At 43.0% G+C, this 25,540-nt stretch overlaps 3 protein-coding genes across 7 annotated transcripts; 2 read left to right on the forward strand and 1 right to left on the reverse strand.

Moving 5' to 3' along the window:
* The first annotated feature begins 6 nt into the window (after positions 1-6).
* Positions 7-9,374, forward strand: apba2a (amyloid beta (A4) precursor protein-binding, family A, member 2a). 4 transcript variants are annotated; one of them, XM_047596549.1, is made up of 13 exons: positions 7-136; positions 439-548; positions 2,952-4,179; positions 4,279-4,389; positions 4,572-4,611; positions 4,694-4,839; positions 5,533-5,619; positions 5,697-5,879; positions 6,053-6,232; positions 6,356-6,568; positions 6,909-7,028; positions 7,162-7,302; positions 8,607-9,374. In XM_047596549.1, exons 3-13 carry the CDS (start codon positions 2,983-2,985, stop codon positions 8,676-8,678), a joined length of 2,490 nt encoding a protein of 829 aa, XP_047452505.1. In that variant the 5' UTR covers positions 7-136; positions 439-548; positions 2,952-2,982; the 3' UTR covers positions 8,679-9,374. The 4 variants fall into 4 exon arrangements, with proteins under 4 accessions (XP_047452505.1, XP_047452504.1, XP_047452508.1 ...); XM_047596548.1 differs by having other exon boundaries at positions 8-136; positions 376-548; XM_047596552.1 differs by having other exon boundaries at positions 8-136; positions 376-548; positions 4,700-4,839.
* Positions 9,375-9,437: 63 nt separating this feature from the next.
* On the reverse strand, positions 9,438-12,860 carry duox2 (dual oxidase 2). 2 transcript variants are annotated; one of them, XM_047596553.1, is made up of 9 exons: positions 12,460-12,860; positions 11,997-12,127; positions 11,422-11,602; positions 11,182-11,239; positions 10,956-11,090; positions 10,607-10,814; positions 10,299-10,513; positions 10,009-10,199; positions 9,438-9,775 (listed from the first exon to the last, which is right to left on the reverse strand). In XM_047596553.1, exons 3-9 carry the CDS (start codon positions 11,566-11,568, stop codon positions 9,764-9,766), a joined length of 966 nt encoding a protein of 321 aa, XP_047452509.1. In that variant the 5' UTR covers positions 11,569-11,602; positions 11,997-12,127; positions 12,460-12,860; the 3' UTR covers positions 9,438-9,763. The 2 variants fall into 2 exon arrangements, with proteins under 2 accessions (XP_047452509.1, XP_047452510.1); XM_047596554.1 differs by having other exon boundaries at positions 12,454-12,860.
* Positions 12,173-24,941, forward strand: duox (dual oxidase). The gene is made up of 34 exons (XM_047596546.1): positions 12,173-12,280; positions 12,483-12,600; positions 12,701-12,784; positions 12,901-13,065; positions 13,291-13,478; positions 13,621-13,819; positions 15,058-15,224; positions 15,550-15,613; positions 15,909-16,005; positions 16,132-16,222; positions 17,200-17,302; positions 17,406-17,578; positions 17,677-17,852; positions 17,950-18,068; positions 18,151-18,288; positions 18,387-18,500; positions 18,616-18,818; positions 19,079-19,264; positions 19,504-19,729; positions 20,015-20,108; positions 20,195-20,370; positions 20,461-20,530; positions 20,638-20,679; positions 21,161-21,339; positions 21,423-21,653; positions 21,745-21,844; positions 21,926-21,975; positions 22,068-22,195; positions 22,283-22,436; positions 22,538-22,770; positions 22,855-23,013; positions 23,089-23,244; positions 24,181-24,309; positions 24,409-24,941. Exons 2-34 carry the CDS (start codon positions 12,534-12,536, stop codon positions 24,529-24,531), a joined length of 4,584 nt encoding a protein of 1,527 aa, XP_047452502.1. The 5' UTR covers positions 12,173-12,280; positions 12,483-12,533; the 3' UTR covers positions 24,532-24,941.
* The last annotated feature ends 599 nt before the right edge of the window (positions 24,942-25,540 follow it).

The following is a 25,540-nucleotide window of genomic DNA, read 5'->3' on the forward strand; positions in this document are numbered from 1 at the left end:
GAGCGGGTAGAGCTGTGCTCGATGACAACAATCCCGCTCCTTAGGCGTAACCAGCGGAGCGCAGAACGTTGTCTAGGGTGAAGAAGTCGACCCCAGATGCATCGATATTTTCTCAATCCTGAACGCTTAAAACCAGGTAAAGTAAAAATCAAGATAATTACAATAATCGTATTGTACGTGTATATTATATTTGTGTCTGTATTTTTAAAGTGAAAATGTATATGAATAAAATACAATCCATATACAAATCCTCAATTTTATAACCAACACGGCACCGGGTATATTGCTAAATACTGCAAATAAGGTGCTTATCAATAAATGTTTAAAGCTAAGATGATCTAACAAGTTATTTTTGGCTCATTATTTACCTCGCAGTGTTTTATGCTGAGCAGCAGACCGGGCACTAAGCACATGATGGGAGGTGTATTTTCTACACAGGTTCCTGGGCTACTGTGCGGCTTTTATTCAAAAATCACCATTCCGGAGGACAATCTGATCTGCTCAGCACAAGCATCTTACAAGGAGGGCGGCCAACAGGACTTATGTCGGTAAGTGGCACTGAGATTCTTCTATGTATGCGGGGGAAAAAATGTAACAGTGATGCACGCAGGCCTTTTCGGCTTGCTGGAAACAACGCTGGATGTGCTCCTGTGGTCGATCGGCTCAGTAGTTGGTTGTCAGCATGGTGCAGTCTCGATGCTTCAAATCAAGGTCGATGTGAATTGCAGCAGGAGCAGTAGGATAATAGGATGCTTCCAGATGGTAAAAGCAGCAGAGGGTGTGTGTGTGGAGGGAGTCAGCACCATCACTGCGTGCTATATGCGTAGGGAAAACCATATATCCGATTATCTTATCGACATTTAGGCAGATGGGAATGCGGCGTTCACTTGTGGGGAGACCACAACAACCACCCCTGCAGCTGCGGCAGAAGTTCGGCGTCATGGGTTTATAATATGCCGCCACAAAAACGACAAGGGCAGGGCACATGTAAAAAATAAATAAATAAATAAATAAATAGTGAGGTCCGAGACTTTGATTAGCGCTATTGTTTTAATTGTCGCTTCAGCACCATGGAGAGGTCATGATCGGGTCTGTGAGCTGGGATTGTGCAGAAGGTTTTTATTACGCCATGATTTCAGTTACATCTGATAAACAGTGACTGGATTTATTTCGTTATGTAGCTATAGAGTGTAAACAAAACTCCATAACCAAGAAACCTGAGCCCCAACAGCTCAAACAGTTTCACAGCCACTAGCTGATATGCTTCATGTTTAGATGAGGGGGAGGGTGTTGATCATGACATGTTTAGACTGGGCGTGTAGCAAGATCAGTACATGCAGCTCCAATACATTCAGTACTAATCAGATGGAAACGCCTTTGTTACTGGGCCGAGGCTACCAATCTCACGCTTTCTGTTTTAAAATCACAGCAGAGATGAAAATGGATTTGGTGGCTTACAGAGATTAAAGAGATCTTAGATAATTCTGAGTGTAATTTTGGTCCTCTTACACGTGTATAAACATGTAAAGTTAATAGGATTTCACATTGGATCAACGCATTCTCTTTATATTATGTTTTCTCAAATCCTTTTCTGGTGTTCAGTGTTGTGTTTTTGTAGTGTGTTTGTAAGGTAGCAACTAATTGTTTGTTTTCATTATCAATCAATCTGCCATTTGATTTTTGAAAATAAATGTTTGGGCAGAAAAAAAATTACACAGAAGAGGTCTGATTTAGTATTGTGACTAGATAGTTTTGTCTGATTAACAACCACAAATTAAAAGAGATTCAGCATCCACAGAAGACAGGAAAATATTCACATTGCAGTGGCTGATTTCAAACATTTAATCATAGTAAATTATCAAAATAGTGTCACAAACTGAACTGTTGTGTTATCTGTTATTTACCATTTCGCTGTGTTATGGCCGGCTCAAGATGACGCACCAGGTTACATGCCTTATTATACCTATATGTAAAAGGTAAACAGGCAACACCATAGGGGTAAAAACCAAGAAAAATATTTACAATGCTGGTCTGGTGAAATGGAGTGAGAGGCCTTGTTCCAAGTGAGGAGCCTCCTACATAGACCCAGCCCACGAAGACGTCCTCCATCAGTCGTTAGGGAGTTGCTCCTACGGCGAAGACAGAAAACAGACACAAACAAAACAACCAACAAGGCTGGGACTGACACGTAACAATGGCATGTTTTATGGTGTCTCCATCAAGGACAAATAGCTGAGCTGAATTGAAGTCAGCTGAATGATGTACTGCTGCATTTACCTCAGAGGACACAGAGTCAGTTGTGGGGCTGAAATATGATGGCCTTAATAGTCACATTTGATATGTTTTTTGTTTTGTTTTATTTTTTCAGAGATGAGTTTGTAAGGTTGTTGTTTGAACAGAAAAGACAAAAATTTCACACCCACACACACAAAAAAAATGGTTCTCATGCTGCCACTTAAAGCAGTTTTACCGCAGGTTTCCTGGTCTGTAGTACATCAAGACATAATTAGAGCAGACACAAGCCGGCTAAATGGCAGATAACAAACAACATCATAGACTTAAGGACAGGGGTGGTGTGTGTGGGTGTAACATTGTGTTGATGTAATAGATGGTTGTATAATATCATGGCTTACAATAAACAGTTGGTTCTTAAGTGAGGGGCTATTTTTGTGTTCGCCGTAATATGAGAGGAGGTATTTTTTGCAAATATTTATTGCAGGCTGGTTAAGTGATTCGGACATGATGTAATAACGTGTAATAACTGAGTTGTGAGCAGGGGAAGGAGTTGTTTTTTTTAAAAGATTGTATAGTTTGTATTTATGGAGGGAGGAGACACAGTATGTAATAGTTCTCTGTTATAAATATACTGCATCATAGCATGAAAGATTGATGCTATAATGAAATTTATATAAATTATATTTCTCAAAATCTTCACTCGTTGATGTTCACAGGGTTTAAGATAGTGAACTAAAGGGGCCGGTTATGGCTCATGGAAAGAAGCCAGCAACCATATCCAAAATATTGGCTCCCGGCCCTTCATCGTGCCCCGGTCCAGGACTTACAAAACCGAGCCGAGACGAGCAGCAGGGTTTGGTGAGAGAGGCGTCTGAGCAACCCCCCTGTGCCCCGAAGAATGAGAAGAATGACCAGCTGACTCCTCCTGTCTCTGCAAACCGCTATTACATGAGTTGCGACCCCAGTCCCGAGGAGATGGAAGACACCTGCTCTGAGTACGACAACGTGGGCTCTGACGTCGAGCAGGACTATGACGAGGTCCTGCACCTGAACCGACAGGGCGTCGTGGACATGAGGTATTACAAACAGTACTGTCCTGAGGATGGTGGCTACATAAAGCACGCAGTAGATGACAATATCAATGAGGCCCCCAGACCTCAACATAGCACAGAAATATGTGAGGGGTCGCAATCAGAGGGTAAGCCGTACAAGGTGGGCCATCGCTTTAGGTCACACTGTGCCCCGATTCCTGGGGAAGAAGCAGAAGGGGGAGTGAAGAAGGGCCAAGAGGACAGGTTCTTCTACAGCGATGTGGACGAGACAGAAGTGGTGCTGGATGGGGCCAAATTCATAGAGGATTTAGAAGAGACGGAAAATAGTGTTCCGAGGCAGACTAGCCTTTATCAGGGCAACGACAATGAAAGAATTAGACAGAAAGCTGAAGAAAGGGAAAGAGAAGATGACACCCGAGTGACCAGAAAGCATAGTATCCCAGGAGCTGGTAGGAATTGCGAATCCTCTCACATGGGCTCGAAGGAGAGGGAGAGGCAGGGCAAAGGACGAGGAAGGAGGGGAACAGGAGAGGACAGCGAGCATATTGTCTCTGGGATCAAAGGATGCGTGACCAACAGCACCGAGCAGCGTCCAAAGACTGCGTCCAAAGACTGCAAAAAGGCTGCAGTGAGGATCAAAGCTAGGCCCGGCTCCAACAAGCAACATCCTCCTCCACCGCCTCGTCATTCCCATGCTCAGACACCGGCCGACACCAAGAAGGCCCAGCCCCATAGAGAAACCCCTCCTGCTCCTGCACCGAGTCCCTCCGCTACCAACAGCCGGGAGAGTGACCCCAGAGTTGTCAAACCATCCCTGGCTCCTCATCACACACCTGAACCACAGAGGGAGTCTCTGGAGGAGAGGCAGAGACGGCCAGAGCCGCCCCAGCAGGTAACCACTGCGAGCAGGTCCCATCCCACTGGGGCTTGTGATTGTGGATGCCCAAAAACGTTTAAATCAAGACATGTTAAAGCAGATGTTTTCGCACAGCAGGCTGAGAAGATGAGCACGGCGGTGATTCCCGAGGAGGTGGCGCCAGAGCAGCCGAGGAGGCCCCAGTGTTCGGAGCTCGCCCCTGCAGAAGAGAGCGACACTTCCAAAGTGAGGATTTGTCTTTCAAGTGTGACATTCAACAACATATAACTTCTTATCATGTTGTTTTTGCTGTCTTTCTTTGTTTTAAAATTCATTTATCATCATACTGATTTATGTTATCTGCAGTGATAGTCGATATGGCTCCTTACATTATCTCCATAAATCTAACATGTTCGTTTATTTTAAAGAAAACACAGGAAGCTGCTTCTTTCCCCAGCTTTGAGGATGGTAATTATGTTTTTTTTTTTTTTTTCAATTACAGAGCTTTTATAAATCTGTGCGGCGCACTACAGTGTTTTGTTTTGCGTAGTTCCAGGTCCCTGTGAGCCAGAGGATCTCATTGATGGGATCATCTTTGCTGCTAACTACCTTGGCTGCACTCAGGTGTTGTCTGACAAAAATCCATCCAAGTCCGTCCGCATGTCCCAGGCCCACGAAGCCGTCAGTCGTATCAAGGTGATCTGCCTTCAGGATTACAGCTCTTAGCGTCCATTGATTTGGTTCATGAATATTTAAATTGGCCAGTGCTTTCTGATTTAATCAGTCTCAAAATAGGTAAAATTCAAACAATAATATGGGGAACAAATCTGTATTCAAGTCCAACTGATTAGATTTTGCTGACGTTCTCAATCAAGAAATTTAGCTTCCGACTTAAATTGTTTGAGTTTTAGGTTTAAGAAATCAAAATTGCTGTGTTGCTAAGATACTTGTTCACAGAGTTTTACTCCCCGAGGATGCCTGTTACTGTGGGTTACAATGATTTAATGGGACTTATTGAAAGATCATAGTCTGAGATATACAGGTTATAGTTATTTAATGAATATTTGCAGAAGTGCTGAGATTTAATTTTAAGGGTTAAAATTATAATAATGCAGAATTAGTGCAGAATAGAACTTAACATCAAACTACTATATAGCTGTTCTTTGATAATGTAATAGTTAACGGCTCAAAATGACAATTAACTGTGCAGTGTCCAAAAATGTTTATTTGCAGTGCTTTAACGAGTTGACCACACAGTGGCGCTGCTGCACGTCTTTTTAGTTCACTTCCATCCTCAGTGTTTTGACAATGAGCTGAACGTCTGCATTTATAGATACTAGCATCACGTTGAAGTATAAATGTTTGACTAAAGTAATATTTATTTCAAAGAGCCAAGATGAAGACTCTCAGATTATGACAGAAGTGGACTTGTTTATCTCCACCAAAGCTGTCAAAGTCCTGAACGCTGATACACAGGTTAGTAACTCTTGGATCTTTGTGAGGTCATTCAGCCCTTCACGCTTATTAATTGTCATATTTTTTGCTCTCCTTAGGAGACTATGATGGACAGTGCCTTGAGGACCATTTCTTACATCGCAGACATTGGCAGCATTGTGGTTCTGATGGCACGGAGACGCATGTCTCAGGCCTCATCCGAGGATTTCTCTGAATCGTCCGACTCTAGCGAGGGGAAGAGTCAGTACAGGATGATCTGCTATGTCTTTGAGTCAGAGGATGTAAGTGCTCGCTGCTTAACAACACATATATTTGTTACTTTATTTTGGTTTGGTTTAGATTTTTCGTTTCTGTGGTCATTTAAACCGTTGTGATCTTTCTCACTTCCTTGCTGTTGTCAAATGGGATAGCCTTTCTGCTGAGTAGTTTTCCCCAAACGCTCCCCTTCCTCTAGGCGCAGCTAATTGCACAGTCCATTGGTCAGGCTTTTAGCGTGGCCTACAGAGAATTTCTGCGAGCCAACGGCATCAACCCGACCGACTTGAGCCAGAAACAATACAGTGACATCATCAACTCCCAGGAAATGTACCACGATGACCTCGTCCATTTCTCAAACTCAGACAACTGTAAAGAGGTGCGACTTTTTTCTTTTTCTTTTTTTTAGTTTGCTGCAGGTAAATTTCAATAGATTTCCTGTCACAGAAATCACCTTCTAAACCCTGGTGCGTGAAATCTAAACGGACTTTCTGCGTTCCAGCTCTACGTGGAGAAACAGAAGGGGGAGATCCTCGGTGTGGTGATAGTGGAGTCTGGCTGGGGCTCCATCCTGCCCACTGTGATCTTGGCCAGTATGCTGAACAGCGGCCCTGCAGCTCGCTCTGGGAAGCTCAGTGTGGGGGACCAGATCATGTCCATCAATGACACCAGTCTGGTGGGGCTGCCGCTGGCCACCTGTCAGGGTATCATCAAGGTATGGAGCATCTTCACGTGGTGTTCATTGATGCAGTCTTTAATTAGGCATGAAAATACAATATTTGAATAAGAGAATTTAGTCTGAAAAGATTTTCTGATTGCCTGCACATGAGACGCTTAATTACTGCTGTTTAGTTCAGATTGTCCCTTTGGTTCTGGTTATTTAAAACAGAGACGAGCTACAGCCTCAGTTGACTCTAAGAAGGACATTTTTAACCATCTCAGCTAATACGTGTCTCCTGTGTGATAGATTTTACCCCATTTTTTTTTTAATGGGAATTATTGACCATAAGATGTAAAGTCGCTGTCACGTGGATGTGTGTGTGGACATATCCCAGGGTCTGAAGAATCAGGTGAAGGTGAAGCTGAGCATCGTGAGCTGTCCCCCTGTCACCACCGTGCTCATCAAGAGGCCTGATCTCAAGTTCCAGCTCGGCTTCAGCGTTCAGAACGGCATTGTAAGTAGACCCTCGTAAACTTTAGGCGGGAGCTCAAAATTAAAGGTCGGCCATTTTTATCAAGAGCGGTGGTGAGGGTGGTGACATTCACCGTTCATTCACACGTGCGGCGTGTTTTTGGCGTCGTCCTCAGATCTGCAGTCTGATGCGGGGCGGCATTGCTGAGCGAGGCGGCGTCCGCGTCGGACACAGGATCATTGAAATAAATGGCCAGAGCGTTGTTGCCATGCCGCATGAGAAGATTGTTCAAACCCTGTCTGTCTCAGTGGGCGAGGTAAGAACTCCTCATGACACACACTGCCAGGTTTCACTGATTACTGCACCACACAAACACACCAGAGGTACAGAACATAGATTAGATCGGGTTAGGTCTGTTCTAGCTCTAGTCATTAAGGGCACGGTTAAATGTGCAAATTTACTCTATTTAAAGTCTGATAAATGCACAGTGTAAATAGTGCAACAGCAGGGAAATCTCAGCTGTTCAGAAATTAAGCAATCTGTGATGTCAGAGTTACATAAGCAGTTGGGTAATGGTCTCATATCAAAGTCCATCACATTAACTCCCATAAAACCTCCACATGTAGTTTTTCACTTTTGTTCTTGTTTTCCTGTTGGTTCTTGATTTGAGGTTCTGATCGGTGGATTGTATCACCTTTGAACGGATTAACTCTCCCTGTTTGTCCTGTTTGCTGTCTTATTGCTAAACTAAGCTAAGCTAGGCTAACCCGGTTCTTGCCATTGTTTTACATTTATCAAACATACAGTATACTGCATGATAGACGGTTTAGGCCTCTGTGTCAATTTGATGCAGAAACTATGCTGACGCTGCAGAACCTGGCCCAACAACAATGTAACGCAGAATGCAAGAACTGTGATTGGTCGTCTTGGTCCTAGCATGTTTCCGCTTTAGTATTAACAGCTTCTAGATTTGATTGCTTTGGATCAATAAAGATGGAACACAGGTTAAGACAAGTCAAACAAATGTTTCTATGTCCGGACCTCCTCAGTTAAGGTGAAAGTTTCAGTTGACATTGTTGAAAGTGGAACAAAAATTAACTGTCTTTTTTGCCTTTTTTTGCTTTTTTTACAGGGTGTACTGTATAAGTCATAAAGTATAAATGGCTCGCACCGGCGTAGACTATGTGCATAAGTTCGGGCGTCTGTGTCCCGCAGTACTCTAAAAGAGCCTTGAAAGTGAAACTGACGCGCTAACTCTGGCCAGCAAAGAGGGAATAAGTGCATTTGCCAAACTGTTATAATGTCAATTTGTAGGTGAAGAGCAAGGAAATGGTTGACATTTCACTAGAAATACATTTAAACTGCTGAACTAACCAGGAAACAGCTATTTTCTTTTTAACATTGAATACGTTTGTTGTTGTTTTTTTGCATCTCTGTTAAAGCCATAGAAGCCGGTTATTTGTCAGTAGTGCATCAACGTCTCTGTTGACTCTCCAGTGAGGCACAGGAGGTTGTAAATAAGGCCTGGATTCAAGTGATGCGATTACAACTGTGCATCTGCAGACAGGTTCTTAAGTTGGCGGCGTAATCCTCCTCCTCTCATCTCTGCCTCCCCGTCAGATCAACATGAAGACGATGCCCGCTGTGATGTTCCGACTGCTGACGGGACAGGAGACGCCCGTCTACATATAGAGACCCTGCATGGATCAGCCCACTGTTGTACTGCATGTCTGGCCGCGTGGTGACGATAAGACAGGTGGCTCAGTGGGACGAGGAGAATTTATTTTTCTATCATTTTATTTTTTGGCCTCTCGTTGCGATACTGTAAGGAACATCCGGTTCTCATTTTCAGGTTTTATCTTGAATTACATTGTCATAATGGCCTTACTATGTGAATACTCTGTCTGTAGTACTGTACGTGAGTTTCTGGTGTTGAAGAGAAGTAGCTTTATGGTCATGATTATTTTCTTATGAAGAGATAAAGTAGTACATTTATTTTTTATTTAGTCATTTTTATAATGTGTATGGAGTTTAAAATTGTACTTCTACTGTAAATACTTTGGATTACTCAAGGACTTGTTGGAAAGGCCATATTACTCCTACAGTATATGCATGTGACTATGAAGAATAACTGACCAGGGATTTGTTCTGATTCTGACATGATAATCTATTACAGTAAGTATTAAAAGATGATCATTATAATAGGCTGTACAAAGGCACTAAACTCTGAGTATTATGGCGACGCTGAAGGCCAAAGACCCACCTACTTTCTCCAAGACATACAGTACGGTTGATCATTACCTTTACCTGAGCGTACAAGAATGTATCCACATTACTGGATGAATGTAACGTTAAAACACACAAAAAATACAATCTCACTGCAGAACACGCGTTTGGTTTCATTTCATTTATTACAACAAAGATATGTGCTTAAAACCAACAAAGGCCTACAAACAACCACTGATACCAGACAGCAATCATGGCGTTTCATTTCAGATGTGCAACAAGAGGCCTGACGTCCATAGTGATCGGTTTATATTATATTCACAGTGTATGGATCCCATGTAAATTGTAATGTATTTACAGCTGCTTCAACATGACAATGAACTTTACAAATCTCTACTATTTACAGTTTACTCACACAGGCTCACATAGATCATTAAAATAGGTGTCAAATCAGAAACTGTAACATATTCTACAAAAAAACAAAAAAAACAAAAAAAAAAACATCTTCAAGTATCAAGTGGAAAAGCTCCCTGAGGGAAATCTGGACGTCTTCATAGGTGTGCCTGAAACACAAAAATATCATGTTATTATAATAGTGAGTGCACAGTCAAGGTGGACATAACAGCCACTCTGTATTCAGGGCTATGGTGGCTGTATAAGCATTAATCATAGTTTTATCAACGTGTAACATGCCTGTTTATGACAGTAATTAATACACTGTTTCTGTTTGTGAATCAATGACTAATCCATTAACAAGCAGCGAACCGATGAGAAAATACTAATGCCATCAGCGTACCGTCATAGTTTTCGAAGTCAGCGGTGTAATTATCACTCCATCGAGAAAAACTGAATTCAGGTGGCCTTCGCCATAAGAAACGGAGTCATCTTCATAGCTGTCAACACCGACGCTGAAAGCCGCTTTCATCTTCTCTGGTATCAGAAGGTTAAACGTCACCACGAGAATCCCGATGACGCTGCACAGCACACCTGGAAACCACCTCAGTTAGTCAAAATCACCCCTCTCTTGTGGGCTTCGTGGGCAAATACAGAGACACTTGAAACAAGTTTGCGGCTTCACGTCTTTACCTGTAGCCAGGGCCAACCAGAACGAGTGGCTGTACGCCGTTTCAAACGAGTCAGTTCCCACGGAGAAAATGCACTGAGGCACATTCATGATGGTGGAGAAGGAGGCCATGGAGAAGAAAATGAAAGCAGCGGTGGCTATCATCATGTACCCGGCGTACAGGATGACCGGCATGGAGAAGAGGATGTTGGCGAGCATCCAGCAGCAAAAGGCAGTCCTGTGGAACAGTTAAAACACAGCTGTTTTAATAAGACTGACATGACTCAAAGTGACGATACGTAATTCTACAAAATGAGCCACTAATAATCACCAGAGGGTTGCAGAAGCGTATCGTCCAGAGTATCTGTACTGAAAGATGAGACCACATGGGCTGCTCTGGGTGAACTTCTCTGCAATATACAGGATGGGGTTGGGTAAACCTTTCTCCAGAGCCTCCTCATACTCTTCCTCTATAGTGTCGTGCAAGCTGAACATCTCATTGTAGTCAATGGTCTCATTGAACTGTACCACAGGATTCCCTGTTAAAGAAAAAGAGGTGTGATGTCTTTTCTGACGAAAACTGAATGAGCATATATCTAAGCCGTTCAAAACATTTACCAGCCCCTTTATTCCCGTGCAGTACATTAGGTTGTCACGTAGCAGCAGCAACAGTGACTCACCTTTTAGTGTAACATTGATGCCATACAGTCCTATGTGCAGACCGATGTCAGCATTAACCACTACGTTGCTGAAAGACTTGTAGGTGGCATTAGCGGTCGTCCTGGCCTCAGCCCAGTCGTTAGTGAAGTTGAGCGCTGCAGGATAAAGGACATTAAGTTGAATAATAATGGGGGGAAAAAAATAAAGAAAAAAAAACATCTGTGACGATAAAGGTAGAAAACTCACCCACTATCACCGCCCCTATGAACAAGCTGATAATTATTCTGAACATCCAGAACATCCGCTGGTGGGAAGAGAATAATATAAAGTGATCCAGACACTTCAAATAAAAACTGTAAAGCATTACGATAAAACACTTATTTTGCATTTTCAATAACAACAAGCTCAGAGTGCGGCAGAAAAAACGCGTTCGGTTTTGTGAGATGTTTGCCGTGAGTAATATGTTATCTGATGGTTTTCACTCACCGACTTCCCTCGTATCCCTGGCAGAATGAGAAGGAGACTGGCTGCTAGCACAAGGAAGACCAGAATAATGGTGAGTAAGCTGCCATTGAAGATGAAGGAAGTCCTTTGTAGAGGGTAGAATGGGTAAATGTCATCGTAGAAAGTCATCTCGGCTCGGCTGATCTCACGGACACAGCTGAGGCTACAGAGAAGACAGTGTTAGTGGCGGGGTTCTCAGTTTCCTCCAGATGCAGAGATAGCCAGTATTGTTGCTTACAGCTGATAAGATATGGTACATTACTACCACCAGGCAACATGGCACATGATTAAACGCAGGCACGTCTAATTTATGCAAAAGCCTCTAACTTTGCTCGGCGCTGTCTGATTTCACTAAAAATAAACAATGCTTCTGTATAGAGCACAAGGGAATGCAATTCTATATTTCCACATGATCACTTCAGTTGTTATAATGTAAATCAGTGCTTTTAGTTTGGCTCTGGGTCAATGTGGGTTAAATGTATTAATTTAAACTTAATGAAAAGTTCTAAATCAGTTCAATTAATGTAATTAAAGAAATCCAAAAAGACATCCCTTACCTGTTCCTTAAAGGATGAGGAGTGGTGAAGAAGAAGAGAAGTGAAGTGTGAATGTTGAGGGAACATACACTTCTTTTATACCAGAGGTCCCTTTTGTGTCTCTGAGTAGGAGGATGCCCTTTACTGGAATACTGAGGAAAAGAGGTGTGATCCAGAGGGGAAGGACATTCCCATTTGGGAAACATAGGTCACATGCAGTTTGTGATAAGCTGTCCAGCACATATTGGCTTTAGTACTGCGGTATTCCTCTCCTGCACCTGTTCTCCTGTAAGTCTTCTGAACAAGTAAGTGAGTCTCAACTATTCCTGATTGTTTCAGCAAATGAACGTGGCAGTCACTTTAGATGTATTCTTTTGCTAAAAGGCATTACCTGCACAGCTAGTTTCTTATAACTGTTAAACAAACAAAGTATATAACATGCAAATATAACAGAAATCTAAAAGTAAATGTCAGTTACCTTTACCTTGTTCCTTCACTTTTCAAAAGTCCTTCAGTCTTCTTGGTTGGAGACTGAGCTTAGGAGCATCTCTCGCATCAATGCATTTGCGTAAATGGATCTGGAGTGTGTGCGCAGTGGCTGGCCTGGTGCTCATTGCCAGCGAAGGTAAGTAGACAACAGCTGTACTTAGTCACCCGAGAGTCACTTAAACGTGTTAGTTTTTTAAATGCAAGTAAGAAACGCTGTCTAAATGTGTACGGTATAGATTCCCAGTGTGAAATAACCTGGGAGATTCCTCGCTTTGACGGCTGGTACAACAGTTTGGGATATCCCCGGCGCGGAGCTGTCGGTAAGTTGCAGAGTAAAGGCGAGGTGTGCAGCAGCAGCAGAAACAGCAGTAGCTGCAGTAGCTCAACCACCCAGCCAGCAACACACCTGTCGGTCACTGTTTTTATGCTCGTGCAGGTTCCCATCTCATGCGCCTCGTGCCCGCGCACTACCGGGACGGAGTGTACCAGCCTGTGCATGAGCCGCTGCTGCCAAACCCCCGCAGACTGAGCAGGCTGCTGGCCGAAGGGCCCTCCGGTCTGCCCTCCACACGCAACCAGACCGTGCTCTCTCTGTTCTTCGGTAAATACGAACACCTTTTGCTCCACTGACATTTATCCTCCTACAAAGTCAATGGAGAAATAAAAGAATACGAACTAAACACAGCTCCGCCATCGTGCCAACATGGAGCACTTATTTTTGTTTTCAAGGCATATAATAAGCGGTGAAAATACACTGGTGTCCTCATTAAGTATTTACGTTAAAAATATTTTTATATTTAGTAAAAACCAAAATCTTTTTTGACAGGTTACCATATTCTTTTTGAAATTTCGGACTCAAGAACTCCCAGTTGTCCTCCTGAGTTCATGAACATCCCAGTCCCAAAAGGTGACCCCATCTTTGACCCCACTGCCACCGGAAAAGTCCAGCTGCCCTTCCAGAGAAGTCCGTGGGACAAAGAGTCGGGACAGAGTCCCAGTAACCCTCGAATACAGGTGATAATTATTAATTATTATTATTCACATACAATCTCGAGTCCCACTGGAGCCTTCAGAACAAGAAGTGAATGTGAACGCCATTTTCCTTCTCTAATTAATGCGAATTAATTAAAAATAACAAACTGTACAACCCTTGCAGGTCAACTTGGTGACCGCATGGATAGATGGCAGCTCTATATATGGCCCGTCCACTTCCTGGTCTGACTCCTTGAGGAGCTTCTCTGGAGGGCTCTTGGCTTCAGGCTCTGAGTGGAACATGCCAAATCAGGGAGGAAACAAGCTCATGTGGAGCGCCGCCGATCCCTCTACGGGAGACCACCGATCCCAAGGCCTTTATGGTGAGGCAATTTACACTTTAAAATTCACTATTCACACATTTCATTTTCCAGCCAGGTTTAACTCATCAGGGGCTTTTTAGAATGAAAAACCACTGAACCGTGCCAAAAAAAGCGATCGGTTCGCTTAAAAATTCAAAAAGTTCCCTTTTCCTTAAAGGACCCGTGTGTGGGGTTTGTGGCCTCTAGTGGAGAGGTTGCAGGTCGCTAGCTGTCCGCCAGCTGTCACGCAGCGGCCTCAGCCCCACTCGCGCTCCACCTTATTGCCCATTTTTGAATTAGCAGAATCAGGCAATGCCAAGACGGTGACAGCTGGTGCCACCTGGACTAAAAACTGCTCCTCGGGAGGAGGAGGAGGCTCTGTGGAAAAGGATCATCATCGTGTGTAGATATGATGATGTGACAGGTGATTAAATCCCAGCGCAAACATAACAAACGAACAGAATATTAATTTTAATATACCACAATGAGTCCTACACAAACGTCAGTGCAGGGCATGTACACAAATAGCTGTGGAAATATTCCTTGGGAACTCATTCAAAATACTGGATCTCAGTTTAATTTAATACGTGACCCCAAAACCAATAAACTCTTCAACAAACTGGCGGTGACTGCATATAGCCTTCTTGATGAACTCTAGGGGTATTACATAATGGAGTGTATTCTTAAACAACATCTATATTGTCTTGCAGCAGCACCCACTCATACTGCCAGCTTCAGGAAAACAAACAAAAGGAATCTTGCAAATACTATTTCAAGATCCAGCCTTAATTAGGGTTGCAGTCTGTAAGGCTGAGTCAAGAGAGGCCCAGCCTGACGTTGGTTATGACTCTTTTAATTATTGTGTAAAAAGTCGGTCGCGCTCACCACAGTAAATCCCCCTCTGTATAGCATAGAGGCTGCCACACAGGTGTCATGAAGCCAGTGTTTTGTTGCTTGTTTTGTTAAAAGTGTGTAGTTATTATCTGGGGCGGAGGCGGAGGATCTTCCCCTGTTGTCACCGCTCTGTTTTCACGTCCTTTAAAAACAAACAACCTCATTATCCTTCTGTTAATGGTCGGAGAAATTTATCAGCCGGTGCGGATAGATTCTGACACATAACAAGGGAGAGGTGTAGAGTTTTGCGTGTTAAAGATGTTAAATGTCCCGTTTTGGTGTGTTCTGCTGCGACTGCAGTGGCGTTAATTCACATTGTGTATCATCACGTAGCAGAGTTTGTAACAGCCCTCTTCTGTGCATAGAGTTGGGAAATGCCTGGGCCAATGAGAACGTGTTCACGGCAGCAGAGGGGATTATCTGGTTTCGCTACCACAATTATGTCGCCTCCAAACTGCACCAAGAACACCCGGAGTGGCCAGACGAGAAGCTGTTTCAAAACGCCAGGAAGACCGTTGTGGCCACATTTCAGGTAGAAGGAAGAGTCTCTGAGTAATCCTCTTGCTGCACAGATGATGGTTTAATTTGCACTTTGGAAAGAAGGAGATTGCATCAACGCCAGGTGGTCGTTAAAGTCGAATGCATCACCTCTCACTTGTTTGATTAGTCCTGTCTCCCGCACATGATTCACATATATAAAGACCTCTGAAAACCATAGTAAAACCATTCACAAACAATTAATAGTTTTGGCATTTTAGCAAATCTAAAACTACAATCTCCTAGACCAGTGATGTTGTGTTTGATTAAGAGAGTTATAATTTAGGTGCACTGACTCCTGACCTGTTGTTTTCACACAGAATATCGCGCTCTATGAATGGCTACCTGGGTTCCTCAAAGACAAACAGCTTCCTCCTTATCCAGGTAAGAATCAGCCTGAGTGCATGCAGGTGGAGGGGAACAGGTAATGCACCGGCGACCACAAGCTGCGGTGTTTGACAAGTATGCGCTCCGTCAGCAAAGCGTCACCCTGAGTCTCCTTCTTCTGCTGAATAAGCACCCACGGCTGAAGAAAGTTTAAGGACAATGGTCAGATGATCCCATCACCTCAATTACTTCTTATTTTCCGTGCTTTGACCTTTGGATAATGAGTGGGTTCGCATGCACATGCTTGTTCCTGTTGTTATTTCGTGACATATTGTGATTTATCCGTGCACAGGTTACCAGAAGTTTGTTGATCCAGGGATCTCGCCTGAGTTTCACGCTGCTGCCGCACGGTTCGGCATCACTATGGCCCCATCTGGTGTCTACATGAGGTAGTATCATCTCTGTTCCCTGGCTGTACTGTGAGCAACGCTGTCCTGCTGCGAACAGAGTCGCTCATTATTTAAAACCCAGTATTTAAACTCAGCGCCACCAAACTTCTATTTTTTTCTACACAGGAACAGAACCTGCCATTTTCGGAGGATCATCAACGCGGATGGAAGCACGTCGCCAGCGCTGCGTCTTTGTAACAGCTTTTGGAAGCGTGAGGTAGGTTATGGTTACACTGCTGCATTTTCACCTCAACTTATTTACACCAATCAGCCACAACATTAAAACCACTGACAGGAGGAGTAAATAACATTGAGCATCTAGTTGCAGTTCAGATGTTACTTCGACATGTAGCACCCACGTACAATAGACCTGACACCCCCACCCTATAGCAATGACACTCCTTGATGGAAGCAGTCATCCACAGCACGATGCAGCCTGACACAGACACACACACACACACACACACACACACACACACACACCCAAACAACAACAAAAAACACGAAAAGCAAAAGGTGTTGACCTGGACTAAGACTAATAACATCCTGTTATCAGACACAACAGGCCACCCTCAGAAGGGTCATGTCCATTCTCTCATGAGTAACTGTTTTATAGGCACAAGAGAGACCTGCACAATATTAGGAACGTGGCCATAATGTTATGCCTGATCAGTCTGTATTAGACTTTCTGTATATTAAATACTAGTTATTTTAAAACAATAGTCAACAGCGGTTTGTAAAGCCACTGTTATTTATTTATGTTAAAATTGGCACAGATGAACAAGATAGAAAACTCTTGCAGGATTTGACCGGGAACTTTAGAAATGTATCAGATTAAAAAATAATAATTTCATGAGTTTGCTGCCATTTAACAAATTCTCAGTCAATAGAAGTTCCTATGGTCATGTGTTTTCTGCTGAATACGAATACACTTTGGAAATACTTGGATCATGATGTTCTTTAAAAAAGAAATGAATCTGCCTCCACTTCCAGTATCATATATCACATGTTTGCTGTGCTAGTTAAGATGACCACCTTAATATCACCTATTGGAAAGAGGAAATATGTAATAATATGTATATTATACTGTATATGTTTTAATGAATGGATTTAGTATGAACTAAGAAACGGCCATGTTAACTTGGAAAAAACATCTAGATGAGCCCAGATATTGAATATTTCTTTATCTTTCAGTCATCTAATAAGAAGACAAGCCAGGATGTAGACGACCTCCTCATGGGCATGGCCTCTCAGATTGCAGAGAGAGAAGACAATGTTGTAGTAGAGGACCTAAGAGGTTGTTCATTGTTTATTGCTTTCTGGCTCAGTGCATCATACATTAACACTTTACTGTATATAGACAAATACTTAGTGCTCTTATCTGATTTGTGCTTTGACAGACTACATGTACGGACCTCTAAGGTTCAGCCGGACAGATCTGGTGGCAGTGACGATCCAGAGAGGACGAGACTTTGGTTTACGAAGTTACAACGAGATCAGAAAAGCTCTGGACTTGCCTCCCGTAGAGACATTTGAAGATATAAACCCAGAGCTCAACAGCACAGACCCTCAGGTAAAAGTCGCAGTCTACCGACAACACACGACAAAGAGTGATAAAACAAAAGTTTAACAGAAATCCTGTGAGTTCAACTTTGCCTTTTGCTACAACAGTTGCTCCAAGATGTTTCAGAGCTGTATAACGGAGACGTCTCTAAACTGGAGCTCTTCCCTGGAGGGCTGCTGGAGTCTCTGGACGGTCCAGGTCCAGTTTTCTCGGCTATAATTCTGGACCAGTTCGAGCGCATCAGAAACGGAGACCGCTTCTGGTTTGAGAACAAACAGAATGGGTAATCTCTCAGCATGCTGCAGAAATAGATCAAACTCAGCCGCTTATATCTTATGCATCGGTTATGTGACCGCACCGCACCGTGCGGCCGCTTCCAGTTTGTTCACAGACGAGGAGATCCAGACGATCCGCAACACCACGTATCATGACGTCCTTGTTGCTGTCACGAGCGCTGAACACGCTGATATACAAAACAATGTGTTCATTTGGAGAGACGGTAAAAATGCTACATTTGATTGTATTTATTATTTAACAGAACCCGTGCTTTGAAATGAAAACACTCTCCCTCATGTCCTCAGGTGACCCCTGTCCTCAGCCCACACAGCTGAATGCATCAATGCTCCATCCCTGCACTAATGCTACAAAACTTAATTACTTTGATGGGAGCAAAGCTGGCTTTGGGATATTTATTGTTGTCCTGTTCCTCTTTCCTGTTGGTCAGTATCCCACTCACTTGCTCTGCTCTTGCACTCTAATAATATTTCCATCTCTCATCAGCAGTTTTCTTGCGGAACATTTGGCTTTGTCTCCTCAGTGAGTTTTCTCGCGGCCTGCATGGTGGCGTATCTCCGCAAGTACAGGTACAGGAAGTTTCAGAGAAGAAGGAAAGTCGGCGACAGAACGGAGGAGCCAGCCGTGGGAATCACTGGTTTGAAGCCATCCAGCTTTATTTGCATTGCAATACATTCACATTATGAATCAGCCTTAGAAGCTAAATAGTTCTTCTCTTTCATGTTTATTCACTGTTGCTTTATACTCACCAGCGTACGAGTGGCAGGGCCACAAAAAACCGCTGCACCCCGTCAGTGTGGAGGTCGATAAGAAGAGGAGGCTGTACGTCTTTGACAGATGTGGGTCCACTCAGCGATGTCTCAGTCTGAGCAACCAGGACCACCTGGACGTCCTTCTCTCCAACGACCGGCACCATAAAGCTCTGCTGCTCAAAGTACCTAAAGAGTATGACCTGGTGAGTAACTGATGATGTAAGTGGATGAGTTGTTAAAAAAAAAAATCTGATTTAAACTGCAAGGCACGAAGAAAAAAAAACAATCCAAAAAGGTTTTCGCACATCTTTTGCAAGAACGTGCTGTGCTCACTGCTGGGACTGTCTTCCTCACTTACACTGTAAAACTGCTTCATCTTTCATCTCTCACTTCATCCTTGCGCCGTCGACGCAAGCCGTGCCTAATCACCATCGCTTTTATCTCTCTCTGTTTGCACATTCAGGTGCTGTTTTTTGATGATGACAGCAAGCGCGCAGAATTTGTCAAGCATCTGTGCCCAGAGGAGACAGACATCGGGCTGCAGATCAGAGTGAAGCAGATGAGAGAGAGGGAGCTGCTGAGGGAGGCTTTAACCAGAGAGCAGAGGGCTCAGATTGTGGAAACGTTCATTCGACACGCTTTCTCTAAGGTACGCTCGGCCTCCGGACGTTTACCTCTGCTCCGTTACAGCTGTTGCAGCCGCAAAATGTCGTCAGACCTCAGTCAGTTTGAGGTCAAATTAGGTCCGACCTCAGGTCAAAAGAACTAATTGTTGGTGTCGATGGTGACCTCACCCGCGATGGGTTTCCTTAGCTGACGCTGGTGATATTAGTGATGACACTACGCTGACATAATAACACTGTCCCTCGCTGTCCCTCCGGAGCGCAGGTCTTGGAAATAGAGAGGTGTGATGCTGGGGATATGAGTGGCGTTTCCCACAGGAAAGCCAGAGAGGTTCTCCAGTGCGAGCTGACAGCATCAGAGTTTGCTGACGCCCTCGGCCTCAAGCCTGACTCCTTGTTTGTGGACTCCATGTTCACACTGGCAGATAAAGATGGAAATGGTTACCTCTCCTTTCAAGAGTTTCTTGACGTTATGGTCATCTTCATGAAAGGTAAAATATCAGACTGTGCACTCTTCAAGCCTGTTGGGTCCCTGTTGGTGCATAGCCTCTTTGTTTAAAAAGGCTAATTAGATTATTTCAAATCTATATTGTTTTGCGAGCAAAGCATTTTCAGAATTTGTTACAACTCTCTGTTGAAACTAATGAATTAAACCATTTTATTTTGGTGGATTTGACCCCATATAAACAAAAACCCCAAATAAACAAATGCATGAAGATGAATTGCAGATGTCTGAATTTAGTGTTGCACAACACTGTCTGTGTATATATACGCAGGGTCTCCAGAGGAGAAGTCCAGACTGATGTTCTCCATGAACGACATTGGGGGAACTGGCTTCTTGTCAAAAGAAGAATTTGCCAGGATGCTCAGGTTTTCGTAACACTTCTGTCTTGACTCTGCAAAGTTTTTACTGTGAGTTTGTTGGGTCGTCTTCACCCTCTTTTGATGAATTGCAGGTCTTTCATTGAAATCTCCAACGGTGCTCTGTCAAAGAACCAGGCAGAGGACGGCATCAAGGCCATGATGCAGGCCGCGGGCTTTGAAGACAAGGAGAAAATCTCTTGGGAGGACTTTCACTTCCTCTTGCGGGATCATGAGAAGGAGCTGCAGTTTGCTCAGCTCAATGTCAAAGGTAAAAGAAAGCTTTGTCAAGAAGATCTTTTTTAGTCTCGCCGTTTCTCCGACCTTGTGTGATGTATTAGCATCCCCGCTGTGTGCGCAGGCATGGAGAAACAGGGCAAGAAGCGGCTGAGTCGGGACCAGAGGGTGTCCTTCATCTGTCCAGCAAACAGGTACGAAAACAGGACACATGGACTGTAACTAATTACTCAGTATGGAAATGTTTTTATCACTAAAAACTAAAAGAATAATCCGTGATCTTGTTCAACTTTGTTTGCAGCGACTACAAGACTGATGGATTGGAGATACGCAGAAGGAAAAAGTATGCTTATTTTCTCAAATTTCATGCTCTGAAGAGAAGAGAAACGTCAAAGGAATAAGAAAAAATAATGTGTTAAAATAAATAAAATTTAAAAATACAGAAGAGATAGTAAATTAAACACAAAAATCGTTTGTATTTTCATATATTTAAATTATATCTAATAACTCAAACATGCACAGTATTCATGACATTTATTTGTTTATTAATCTTTATAGTTCACCATTTATGTTATATTGTTGCAGCAGAGTGTGTTTTAACACTGGAACAGTTTATAAAATTTCATTGTTACTATCACATTACAACTCCGAAAGTGCTGATTGTGTGAGTATTTGTAATAAGTACTGTATATTTAAATAGGGGAGTCTACTTTAAATTGAGTTTTAACCATTTCCTTTTTCCATTTATAGTAGCAGCAATCTACTTAATTTGGTTTGCAGGACATAAATGAGGTCTAATATGAATGAATATTGAATACTTTCAGGTTGATCTCCAACGCTCCAAACGTCTATGTGAACCCTAAGCGTGAGCTGTACATAAGGAACCCAGTGCAGCAGAAAGTCCAGCAGTTCAAGCGCTTTGTCGAGAACTATCGACGTCACATTGTTTGTTTCATCGTCGTGTACGGCATCACAGCTGGTGTGGCTCTCGAGAGGTGTTACTGTGAGTGGAAATCGTTCAGTAACATTGTGTGTTTTTTTATTATTTTGTTTCCCTTCTGATCTGATTAAAAACACTGTGTTCAGACTATGGTTTGCAGGCCGAGTCTTCTGGTGTCCCCGAGACATCGATAGTGGGCATCATCGTGTCCCGTGGCTCGGCGGCTGCCGTCTCCTTCCTGTTTCCCTACATGCTTCTCTCCGTGTGTCGCAACCTCGTCACTCTGTTCCGAGAAACCTTCCTCAACCGATACATCCCCTTCGACGCTGCCATCGACTTCCACCGCTTCATGGCCATGACTGCCATCATTCTCACAGGTCGGCACGGAGAAGTTCAGGAGTGATACCGGGTGACGGATTTATGTCACATTCACGCATAGCTCACTGTTGTTGTGTGTTCTCACTGCAGTTGTTCATAGCTTGGGCCATGTGGTCAACATCTACATCTTCTCCATCAGTGACCTCCACATCTTATCTTGTCTGTTCCCCAGAGTCTTAGCCAATAATGGGTAACAGCTAAAATTTCAGCCTGATATTTGCAGAGTTATTTGAGCAGATCTAAATGTACTTCTGGTACTTCTTCTTCTTAGGTCTGAGCTTCCCCTCAAGTGGTACTGGTGGTTCTTTCAAACCGTTCCAGGTATATTATGGTTTTAGATCTTCATCAGTGCATGAACTGCTTCTGGTAATTTGCTGTAATTAAGTGGTTTGAACTGCCTTTTCCTTTTCTAGGGATGACCGGTGTCTTGCTCCTCCTCGTCTTTGCGTTCATGTACGTTTTTGCCTCGCACTATTTCCGTCGCATCAGTTTTCGCGCATTTTGGATCACACATTACCTCTACATCGTTGTCTACATTCTTGTAAGTACTTTTACTTTGATTTTAAACTGTTTAGACGCTGAGGCACTTTTCTAGTGACGTGATGCCAGCTTTGTTTTCTTCTAACAGACAGTTATTCATGGCAGCTTTGCTCTGCTCCAAGAGCCTCGTTTCTACATCTACCTAATCCCCCCAGCCCTTCTCTTCCTGCTCGACAAACTGATCAGCCTGAGCAGGAAGAAGGTGGAGATTCCTGTTGTCAGAGCTGAGCTACTCCCTTCAGGTGCATTGCGTTTCTCCCGTAATTTGTCTAGTCATTGTCTTCGCTAAAATCATGTAACTCATGTATGTACTGGAGCTCATATTTTTCCTGGTTACCTGTAGGCGTGACACATCTGGAATTTAAGCGGCCGCAGGGGTTTGTGTACCGCTCAGGCCAGTGGGTTCGTATAGCGTGCCTGGTGTTGGGAACCAATGAGTACCACCCATTCACGCTGACATCAGCACCTCACGAGGAAACCCTGAGCCTGCACATCCGAGCTGTGGGACCCTGGACCAGCCAGCTCCGAGAGCTCTACACTGAAGAAAACCTGCTAGAACTCGAAGCCTATCCAAAGGCAGGCTATTAAGTTATTTACGTAAAATGTTTCAACTCTTTCTGTTTCCGTGCAAACGATATTCATATTTACTTTCCTGCCCAGCTGTACCTGGACGGCCCGTTTGGTGAGGGCCACCAGGAGTGGATCAACTTTGAGGTGTCTGTTCTGGTGGGAGGAGGAATCGGAGTCACCCCGTTCGCCTCGATCCTCAAAGACCTGGTGTTCAAGTCGTCCATCAAGTCCAAGATTCTCTGTAAAAAGGTGCGTCTTAAAGTCAAACAGCTCACACTTTGGCTTGTCCTGATCTCTTTCTAACTCCTACGTGTCATTTTGAAGGTGTATTTCATCTGGGTGACACGTACGCAGCGTCAGTTCGAGTGGGTGTCAGACATCATCAGGGAGGTGGAGGAGATGGACACCCAGGAGCTGGTCTCAGTCCACACTTACATCACCCAGGTGGCCGAAAAGTTCGACCTGCGCACCACCATGCTGGTGAGACCTGCAGACACCCTTTTAAAGTGTTACAAAAAGTAGAAAGTGGACTGAAATGGTAATCAGTGTCAATCAGTCATATAAATCAGGGGCATTTTTCAGGCCAAGGACCCCCAAAGTGATGTAGAGATTAAGTAGGGACCCCCAACCTACTATATGTGTTCTGTATTAACCTACATTGTTGTTATTATTATCATTTTGCATTCAATGTTAAGCTATTCAAATAATACATGTTCAAATGGTGAATCACCAAAACATTTTGGCCTCAGTAGTTGGCTGCACTATTAGCTTCTCTTCTCTTCAGCATGCGTCTGGATTTCACTTGGGGACTGAATAGACTAAACAGAGTCCTACTGAGTACAGGAGGCTTAGATTGACAATTTGGTGCTTTGTGTGAAACGGTGCTGTTGAGACAGCTCCTGTATCGCTGAATGAGTGAAGTGCCGACTGAAAGATATCCTCCATTTATCCTTTGTTGGATTTATGTTAATGTGCATTTAAAAAAAAAATCTGAAAAATGTCAAATCACCCAAACATTTTACATGGACCCCCCTGTTGAGGCCTATGATTTAAATCACTCACATTAACAGTATAAGAGAGAAAGTGTAATTATTTTGAAGATTTGGATTCTGTTATACAATCAGCATCTGTAAACTTCACAAATAAACACATTATATCTCATTAGTATTAAGATAGAATGCAGGAGTTTTACATATCAATGAAGATCTGTTATGTTTAAGGTAAAGTTACAGATGTGACATGAGTTCTATGAAGCACTCCTCAGAAGGGGCAGAAAAAAGTTCTAGCTTCAGATTTATTCCTCTCATCTAACTCAAAGCAATTACACGTGTTCCCCAAACTGCTCATCTTTATATTTAATATAATATAATAGGGAAAACCGCTAATTAATTCCACGTTGTTTTCTTGTGTGGCCAGTACGTGTGTGAGCGCCACTTTCAAAAGGTGTGGAACCGCAGTCTCTTCACTGGCCTACGCTCCGTCACGCACTTCGGACGTCCACCCTTTGTGTCCTTTTTCAGCTCGCTGCAGGAAGTTTACCCTGAGGTCTGATCTCTCTCCTTCATTATCTGCCTGTTTGTGCAACAGCCTGGACGACATGAATGAATCGTTGTTTTTTAACATTTTAAATTCATTGTTCTTCAGGTGGGTAAAATAGGTGTGTTCAGCTGTGGACCACCAGGACTGACCAAGAACGTGGAGAAAGCTTGCCAGCAGATGAACAAGAGGGATCAGGCCCACTTCATGCATCACTATGAGAACTTCTAAACCGTCCAGAGCTCTGGGCCGCATGGTTACACAGAGAACAATGAGACGCTTTTAATGAGTAATATTTTTCAACATGCAATCATAGGCTTTGATTTTATATTAATTGCACTGAAATATTAAAGTGGAAGATGTTTGATTAAATGAGTTGTCTTCTTTGCAAATACACATCATTGTTATACTCATTCACACTCAAGTATATTTCATACAATGTCACAAACATATTATTAATTATAGTAGTTAATTATAAATGATTTTAAAGAATTAAATACTGTTCACATTTAGTGCCTTCACGTGGTCTGGGTTGGGGTTAGCTGAGACCAAGAATTCCCTCATAGTGTCCTTACAATTTTAAACTGCACATGTTTACAATGTCTAATATGTCTCATAATAAAGGTGTGATTAATCCTTAATAAATGTTTCATTTGTTTCATTGGAGAAAAACATCTACTAGTCCATATTAACATGTTCTGTTTTATATAAGAAATACAAAACCTCAAAGCCAGAACAATTTAATGAGTAATGATTCCGATCACTCCTATGATGTTTTACTATTTCACACAAGCAAGTGTCCGTCTCTGTGGGAACATGACTTTAGGAAAAGACATCAAATTTCAGGCTAAAACAAAGACATTTATGGTGGTTTTTCTTCTCTCAAATGTCAAATTTGACCCAAACAGTACATAAGGGTTAATCATTGCATATTTTATTAAAGAGTTCCCAGCGTGTGATTGATCTTGTGTCGTCGTTTCCTTCGAATCTTGTGTTACATTTACAAGAACTCAATGAGCATTTTGCAATAAATGTCACACTGTCTAGTAGATGTGTCACACTTTTAATAAATTCAGTAACTTTAAAGGTTACATCACTGCTGAGGACAGAAGGTTACATAAGGACCTGTGAGGTTTTGTGCTTGTGGCTCCTTCTGGTGCTGCTCCAGTGAATCCAAACTCCCACATTTAATTTGTTGGTTGAGTGATGTGTGAAACAGTCCCGAGCCAAATGTTAATTT

Source organism: Mugil cephalus, chromosome 10 (assembly GCF_022458985.1).
Source record: "Mugil cephalus isolate CIBA_MC_2020 chromosome 10, CIBA_Mcephalus_1.1, whole genome shotgun sequence".
In the NCBI taxonomy this organism is placed as follows: Eukaryota; Metazoa; Chordata; class Actinopteri; order Mugiliformes; family Mugilidae; genus Mugil; species Mugil cephalus.

What these genes read in the sequence shown, in the direction of transcription:
- apba2a (XM_047596549.1), top strand. Translation starts at nt 2,983, where the DNA reads ATGGCTCATGGAAAGAAGCCAGCAACCATATCCAAAATATTGGCTCCC. An exon ending in TCAGCGTTCAGAACGGCATT is followed by an intron (nt 7,029 to 7,161) that starts GTAAGTAGACCC and finishes CGTCGTCCTCAG; the next exon opens with ATCTGCAGTCTGATGCGGGG. An exon ending in TGTCTGTCTCAGTGGGCGAG is followed by an intron (nt 7,303 to 8,606) that starts GTAAGAACTCCT and finishes CCTCCCCGTCAG; the next exon opens with ATCAACATGAAGACGATGCC.
- duox2 (XM_047596553.1), bottom strand. Translation starts at nt 11,568, where the DNA reads ATGACTTTCTACGATGACATTTACCCATTCTACCCTCTACAAAGGACT. An exon ending in CATAGGGGCGGTGATAGTGG is followed by an intron (nt 11,091 to 11,181) that starts GTGAGTTTTCTA and finishes TTTATCCTGCAG; the next exon opens with CGCTCAACTTCACTAACGAC. An exon ending in CTGGTTGGCCCTGGCTACAG is followed by an intron (nt 10,200 to 10,298) that starts GTAAAGACGTGA and finishes GGTGGTTTCCAG; the next exon opens with GTGTGCTGTGCAGCGTCATC.
- duox (XM_047596546.1), top strand. Translation starts at nt 12,534, where the DNA reads ATGCATTTGCGTAAATGGATCTGGAGTGTGTGCGCAGTGGCTGGCCTG. An exon ending in ACATCGTTGTCTACATTCTT is followed by an intron (nt 22,196 to 22,282) that starts GTAAGTACTTTT and finishes TTCTTCTAACAG; the next exon opens with ACAGTTATTCATGGCAGCTT. An exon ending in AGCTGAGCTACTCCCTTCAG is followed by an intron (nt 22,437 to 22,537) that starts GTGCATTGCGTT and finishes GGTTACCTGTAG; the next exon opens with GCGTGACACATCTGGAATTT.